Source organism: Nannobrachium achirus (genome assembly GCF_963921795.1).
Source record: "Nannobrachium achirus genome assembly, chromosome: 4".
In the NCBI taxonomy this organism is placed as follows: Eukaryota; Metazoa; Chordata; class Actinopteri; order Myctophiformes; family Myctophidae; genus Nannobrachium; species Nannobrachium achirus.
In genome coordinates, this window is record NC_137813.1 from 12,423,414 (window position 1) to 12,431,535 (window position 8,122).

The following is an 8,122-nucleotide window of genomic DNA, read 5'->3' on the forward strand; positions in this document are numbered from 1 at the left end:
AGGTCGAACCAATGACATGTTACCCGGAGATCTTCTTCTTAGGCAAGGCTTAGTTACCAAAATCATAAACTCCAAGCAGAGAAATAAGTTGTCTTTTGTGGACATCCTTGCAGAGAGTTTGACATTAATAAGTTGTCTTTTGTGGACATCCTTGCAGAGTGGTTGACATTAATAAGTTGTGTTTTGTGGACATCCTTGCAGAGAGTTTGACATTAATAAGGTGTGTTTTGTGGACATCTTGCAGATTGCCCCCAGGAGGACGGGGAGAGCGAGGAGCAGCAGGAGAAGGAGACACCAGAGCCCTCCGCCCCGTCGGGAGCCGCCGCCGCCGCAGACACCACCGCCGCCGCCCCCCAAAACACCGGCCGGAGAAACCCCCCGGGGGGCAAATCTAGCCTCATCCTGGGCTGAGAGAGAGAGACACAACACACCACTCCCTTATTTTTCATTGGAACAACGCTTTTTTATTTTTTGAAAGATTTAAAATACCCCCCACCCCATCACTCCCCCTTCCTCTATCTCTCTTTCTCTCCACTCTCTTTAGCCAAATTCCAATATTGAACTTCCATCCTTGCATCTTCCACCCGTTTTCGTTTTCCTCACCGTCCTTAAGTTTATTTTTCCTAGGATAAAAAAAGGGGATAACCAACACGCACCCGACTTATTTGATTGTTCGCCACAACCTCTCTTCTTCTTCTGGCTGCTTTTTGCAGATTTTTCCCGTCGCTGCGTTGATAGATTATTTAGAGCAGTGGTTCTCAAACTTTTCACCTTTCAAGGTTTCCCCTTAACTCTTGACAGTGTACAAAATGGAACCAAATGGACCCGTTAGGGTTCATTTGGTTCCATTTGTACACTGTCAAGAGTTACAGACTTGTAGGGGTCAATTTAGACCCTCCTAAAGGAACCCACAGAGTCCTTGGTTGGAATCCACTTTGAGAACCACTGATTTTAGAATGATGCTTAACTAACACCTGCCTGACACGAGCCAAAACATGTACAGGGCTGAAAATGTTTTAATGTTAATAAACATTTTGTATTGTGAAAGAACTGCATTCTGCTGCTGTAGTATTATGTTATTATATTGTGGTGGTGGGTGTGATGATGATGATGAATCTAGTTCTAGCTATTTAAACTGTAGCTACCCATGCAGTGTGCACATTATTTGGAGTGGTGGTGGTAGTCTACATTTCATTAACCTCAAAAACGAAATGTAGTAGCCTGGTCTATACCAGTGGTGTGAAGTAACTAAGTACATCTACTGTAAGTACTGTACTTAAGTACAATTTTGAGGTTTTTGTACTTTACTTGAGTATTTCCAATTTCCATTACTTTTACTTATACTCCACTAAATCTCAGATTCAAATATTGTACTTTTACTCCACTACGTTTATTTGAAAACTTGAGTTACTAGTTTTTCTGTAGATTTGGGTTTTTATTACAAAACACAGTTAACACACACTAACCACTCAAGCCCTATATACATTTTGGCCGTTTGAAAACTCGAGGGAGAAGCGAAAGAACTTTGCAGCGACCGATCAAATGATTTTGGGGCGTGGTTATCCCTTTTTCATCCTAGGAAAAAATGTACTCGCGGCCCCCACCGGTAATTCACGATGCGACGAAACCGTTGCGATGCGTCACAGAGAGAGTTCTTAGAGAGAGAAATCGCTGTGTGTGTCTGAATTTCCCGGTTGCAGGTCGGTGCAGTTTGGGCGATTCTGTTTTGCAAAGTGGTTGCAAGTTGCGGCTTGGTTGCATGATCGCAGATCTTTTGTGTGGACTGGACTTTTAGTTCGGGGATTTGGTGGGAGGACGGAGGAAGCGCTCGGGTTCGACTTAAAGCCACATTCATGCTCCGTCGTCGCGTGACGGTGTCACGTGCCGAGGACCTCAGACCTGCAGCTTGTAGATCTGCTATCCTCGTCCGTTCCCGGCGTTGGGCATAATTTAGTCTTTTAATGAACAGGGATAGGGCTCCTTGCTCGGTGTCAGCTTGAAGCCACGGCAATTACTGATGCTGTGTAGGTGGAGAATATATACGTCACGGGAGAGTTAAATGAAAGACCTGCCTTATGACAAAGAAAATCCTCTGTACAAGCGGTCCGGGGAGCCTCGTCCTCTCCTTGATACCTGGCGCCTCCAGAAGCAGACATCTGGGTAGGGAATAGGGGTGCACCGATGCATCGGCTGATATCTTGCCCGGTTGAATGCCATCGGCATATGGGGAAAATAAGTGACATTTACAGATATTTACCGCTGGTTATGTTGGTGTGTTGGTTAATCTGCAGCCTGCCAACCTGCAGATTCGGAAAAAAGTTTGTTTTATAATGAAGATGCGTTAGTTTCCTCCTGGCACAAAAGCGGGGAATAAATAATGATGAAAACAAAATGAATATCGGTATCGGCTATCGGCCACATTGTTACTTTAAGTATCTGTACTATTGGTATCGGCCCAGAGGTTTACGTTCCCTACGTTTGGGTATTGGAATTTGACTCTCTCCTCCATCACTCCCCCACCCTCTCATACGCCACACTCTCCTTGCCACGCCCCCTCCTCCACCCTCAAACCTTTTGGTTGTTTTTTTTTTTAAATCCTTTTTCTATTGAAAAGAAGAAAAAAAAAACTGTTGACAAAAGCACTTTATGTATCTCTCTTCTATCCTCTTCCTCCTCCCCCCCTCCTCTTCCTCTTCCATTTCAGCCATCCCTGTTGGAGAAGGCATGAACGAAGTCATCTAGCTTATGTCTCATTCCCTGTTGTAAATGGCAAAGAAAGGAAAAAGTAATTAAAAAAAGAAAAGAAAAAAGATTTGATGCGTGGATTTCTAAGTACAATAAAGATTGATATGAATTTGTTGTGGCTGATTTCTTGTCATTTCACTAGAAAAAAATGATTCTATTCATCTCTGCGGAGCCAGATTAGATTAGAGGTGTAAGGGCACATTCACACCGCACTGATATTCTACCTGTGAGAGTGGATTCTGCTCGTCTGGGATCACTTCACTTTTCGGGGTTTGATCCGGTCGTGAGCGGAAACCACTTTACGTCATGTTGTAGTCCTAGACGGACTACACTTTGGCCGGAACTATCGAACCGGATTGAGTTTTAACCCGAAATATTCCCCTGCACTCAAAGACATACTTTTTGGGCCTACCTAATAAACCCCTTGATTGCTTTTGGAAAATCCATTTGGTATATGCATCTTTTAGTTCAACTCGTAGCGACTGGCAAGACTACACTAGGCTACTCGAGCATTTTAATAGGGATTGGGGAAACAAACGGGGGGAACCAAATCAAACAGGGGGAACCAAATCAAAGCGACGCCGCTTCTAGTGGTTTCCACGCTTTAGGCGGAAACCAAACGGCCTGTAGTGAACGAACACCAGGCTTTCTCTCCAGGCTTTCTCCCAGAAAGCCTGGTGAGGCGAGGTTAGGATTCTGCCAATGCATTTCAATGGGAATGGCGAGGTTTGATGGTGTGTGTGTGATGGTCAGCAGAATCCACTCTCATAGGTAGTGTGAGCGTGCCCTTACTGAACAAATCTCACTAGCTTAAATGTTTGAGATGCGAGCACATGGAACTTGAGGAGTGTTGTGTATATTTATATTTTTCATTGTGATTTGATTTACTACTTGCAGGATAGGTCATGTGAATACTATCCAAAAGAATTACTTATACAGTATGGCCCAGTATGAGATAAATGTTCCAATTTGCGGCCAATGGACTGTGTAGGAGCCTGTTTAGTACTTGTTCTACCCGCATGCAGGCGTGCTACAGGCGGAATCATATTCACAATGTGCAGTTAGTTTATATTTCCATGAGGGGTTTAGGCATGTGTCTCCCTTTCATTGTGAGAATAAGACCTGGAAACAAAAACACCTGGCAAACCCAGAGATTATGAAAAATGACTTGCCAGTTTCTCTTTGATAGAGTGATACCGTTTCTCACTTAATCTGTTTTTTTGGCTGTCTTCCCTCAAGCATTTAGTCACAGGAGCACAGAGATCTGGTTCAAAAGTAGAAATAATGTCATCCTGACAAATTGACGACATGGCAGGGGAATGATCAAAACCAGATGTTGTTTTGGAGCATGTTATTTTGTGACTCAAAAGCTGTCAAGATTGGCCTTATTTTGGACTGACCAGTTCAGCAATCCTGTAAAAGAAGTGCTTTGCCTTTTTAGGCTTCATTGTTTTCAGCCCAGATTACTGTACAAATGTACAAATGTGTACAGTCCACTCCAATGCTCTATGTGAGGCTACACCATGAAAAGATCATTTGCAACTACTTGCAATCATCATCCCCTATGGCAAGGGTTCTCAAACCTTTTTAGGCCATGACACCCAAAATAAACACATATGAACTGGGGACCCCAACCCTTACCAGCACTTGGAATTGTAGGCATTACATATAATGTGACTCGGTTCCGCATATAAAAATTGTGAAAATAACAGATCTACATGCAGGCATTGTGAGTATGTAGATCGGTTATTTTCACAATGTTCGTCTCTTGCTTACTTAATATTTGACTTTTTGGCCAGTTTGGTATTAAAACGGTCTTGAAAGTCCTTAAATTGTCACTTTAGGAATGTGCAGATATGATACACTTATACTGTGTGTTCGTTTGTTTACCATTTTTTGAGAGAAAAATTACATTAAGCTAATCACCTGGGGACCCCACAAAATAATTTGGGGTCCCAGCCCCAAGTTTGAGAACCACTGCCCTATGGCAACGTTGCAAGTAGTTGTATTGGTGTGGACTGGCCTTAAAACTATTTTGTTGCAACTACTTGCATTGGTGTGGACTGGCCTTAAAACTGTTTTGTTGCAACTACTTGCATTGGTGTGGACTGGCCTTAAAACTATTTTGTTGCAACTACTTGCATTGGTGTGGACTGGCCTTAAAACTGTTTTGTTGCAAGGAGTTGGTGTGGTCTGGCCATAAGAGTTAAGTTAACACTGATGATGTGCAGAATAGATTGGGATCCCCATAGATTAGTATCAGCCATTCTTTGATCAATGGTGGGCCTGTGGCCTAAAAGGCATATCAAACATGGGCGTATTTGCAGTGCAGGGAGACAAGAGTTGTAAATGGTAAATTGTGCATTTATATAGCGCTTTTATCCAAAGCGCTTTACAGAGATTGTGCATTACATTCACCCATTCACGCACACATTCATACAACGGTGGCAGAGGAAACCATGCAAGGCACCAACCAGCTCACCGGGAGCAATGTGGGGTCAGAGTATTGCCCAAGGACCCTTCGACATTAACTCAGGGGGAGCCCGGATTCGAACTGGGAACCCTTCGGGAACCCTTCGTGCTCTAATAACGGTTTCTCTACCCCTGAGCTATGCCGCCCCGTTGTTATTTCCCAACCCAGGTTATGAAGTGCAGAAAGGATGAGTGAATGGAACAAACCCTATGGAAAGAAGCACAGTGCCTATGTGACTGTGACTGAGGACATCTAGTGGTGAAGACGTTGCCTGCTATTTGCAGAGGTGGTTATAGAGTAGCCAAAAACTGTAACCTACTCAAGTAGAAGTATAGTAACTTTAAAATAATAACTCAATTGCAAGTATTTGTCCAAATAATTACTTGAGTAAAAGTAAGAGAGTAGGCCTATCTAATGAAAAGACTAGGCCTACTCAGTCTCAAGTACTGTAGGCCTACGTAATTTGACTTAACAAAATCTGATTTATTGTCCATTTGGTTCCATTTGTACACTCTATAAATGACAGACCTAGATTAAGTTAATCATCTAGGGGCCCCCCAAAATAATTGGACTCACAGGTTGAGAACCACTAGGGGACCGCCGTCGGTGATCAAAATATTGCCATAGGAATGTGACAAAAATAGGAATGTGACAAAAATAAGGAAATATCCATGAATTCAAGTGGGGTGAGTAATCAATAGGGGAAAAAAAGTCATTTTGGGGGTGAATATATCTATGGTGAATATCCCTTGAAATGATGAAATAAGGTGTAGGACCAGATATGCTTCGAAATAAACATTCAATCAATCATATGACTTCATATTTGTTGATCATAATAAATGTGTTATCACTCTCAAAATGTGTAATTTAATTTACATCCTTGACATTTACATGATGTTAATTGACCCCCAAGTCTTTGGACCTTGCTGGGTAGCCTAGTAAACTGACTCCTCCCATCTTCAGTTCGAAGGCAGGAAGGGAGACTGGTTTACGAGGCTACTTGCTGGGCAATGAGGGCATTGACATCGAGTTATAGATCCAACAATGTTTGACCTTTTGGAACCTTTGATTTGAACCTATAGGCTAGGTGTTTAGAAGGAGTTCTCCTCGTTCTACAAATCAAAACAGCAAACAGGGTTTCGACAACTTCGCCAAGACCCGCCGTTGATCCATGGTTGATTCACACGTCTTTGATAATGCGCTAGGATTTTCATGATCCGGTCAAGAGGAGCGGATACGGAAGCTATGAGTACCATGCATGTGTGCGTTGAAATGACCGGATACAGTTAGGCGGTCTGTAGACCAGATTATGAGCACTTTAAAGATTTTTTTTAACGTAAGACAAGTATTCTTTAACGGTGACTGCTCTCCATTCCGACATGCTGCCATTCCGACATCGATTTCTTATTGTCGGAGTTAGGAATAGGGTTAGTGTCGGAATGGGGGGATGTCGGAATGGCAACATGTCGGAATGGAGACATGTAACCGGATGTTGAATTCACAAAACTAGAGCAGTGCACCTTGTTAAAGAAGGTTTGTGAATTCAACATCCCATATCCACCGCCTCGTCGGAACTCCATATTTGGGCAAGACTGATGTCATCGATGACGATCAATATGACAGAGATTGGTGGATTTGATGGCGTGTCACGTGACCTGCTCCCAACCGCCCACCACACCGCTGTCCATGTTGTCCAGTGTGTTCCGCCCCACCACACCGCTGTCCATGTTGTCCAGTGTGTTCCGCCGTGTCCTACGGTGTCAAGTACAAGCACGCACCCTGTTCACTGGTGACAGGAGACCAGTAAGAACTCTAAACTGGTTCGACTGGTCAGACTACTGTGTGGTTCCTACCAGCAGAAACCACAAACACCGTTTTAAACCAACCACGTGGACCAGTGCTGCACTGGGATGTGCTGCCATGGCATTCTCTCTGTTCAACTTGTTTGACGAGGAAGACAAACAAACTGAAGCTCAAAAGCAGGAGGATGAGATTATACTGCTGCTCAAAAAAGCCACATTTTGTATTTCTAGAGATCAGTTCCAGGAAGCATCAGACCTTCTTCACCAGGCAGTGGCTCTGGCTCATAAGACTCACAACAACCAAGCTATCATCTATACATACAGCAGGATGGCTGACCTGGCGTACTTACAGCAACAACTGGACAATGCAGAGAAACTCTTCAAGGAAACCATGAGCTTCATGTTGTCTGGCGGAACACCACGGGATGACAACAGCATCATTAAAATCTTTCTGAAACTAGCAACCATCTATACTGTTCAGAAGAGGAGGGAGCTCGCCGACACGAGTTACAGGTTCTGTATTGAGTCTCTGGAAGCCAAACTGTCGAGACACAAAGATCTGCCCACGGACCAACTTACGGAGGAGGCGGAAGCTCTGAGGAAGGAGACCAGATTGTTGCTGGGATGGTGTCTGGAAGCTCGTGCGCGGCACCATCTCGTCACTAAACAGCTGGTCGACGCTGGCCTGGACTTCCAGCGAGCTCTGGTTATCTGTGACCAGGAGCAAGGACACACACACCCCCAGACCCTGGTGCTGATGAACAACCTGTCCACCAGCATGGCACTGCAGGGTCAGTACGACCAGGCGTTGCTGTTGCTGGCACAAGCGGTGGAGCTGGGTCGAACCGTGGGCTCTCCTGACCTGCACTACAATCTGGGAAACATGGCTGAAGTATTACTATGCCTAGGGCGGTTGGAGCAGTCGGACAGTGTTTACGAGGAGGCGCTGTCTCTGGCTCGGGCAGCAGGAGACGAGGAGGACGTGCAACGGATTCTACAGAGAATTAACCACGTTAAGGAGAAGAGAAACAAAACAAAGAACCTGAACAAGTTATCTATCTTTCTGTCTCTAGCCCGGACATTCTATGACCCAGAAGGGCGG

General features: G+C 44.3%; 2 protein-coding genes across 3 annotated transcripts in view; both read left to right on the plus strand.

The window, feature by feature from the left end:
- The window catches only part of LOC308283478 (uncharacterized protein), a 31,724-nt gene extending 28,881 nt beyond the window's left edge, over positions 1–2,843 (plus strand). Inside the window, exons 5-6 of one of the 2 annotated variants that reach the window (XR_013961924.1) lie at positions 245–779; positions 865–2,843. Coding sequence is in view for 1 of the 2 variants with exons in the window: in XM_080723918.1 (XP_080580044.1) it covers positions 245–411 (167 nt within the window). In the remaining variant the exon portion in view is untranslated. Of the gene's footprint in view, positions 1–244; positions 794–864 lie in introns of those variants that run through there. The other variant, XM_080723918.1, reaches the window with a different exon arrangement.
- A 4,013-nt stretch (positions 2,844–6,856) lies between these two features.
- Positions 6,857–8,122, plus strand: part of LOC308282654 (tetratricopeptide repeat protein 19, mitochondrial-like) — a gene marked incomplete at both ends in the record, with an annotated part of 3,103 nt that continues 1,837 nt past the window's right edge. Inside the window, one exon of the mRNA XM_080723043.1 lies at positions 6,857–8,070. Within this exon, the coding sequence (XP_080579169.1) occupies positions 6,857–8,070 (1,214 nt within the window). The remainder of the gene's footprint in view (positions 8,071–8,122) is intronic.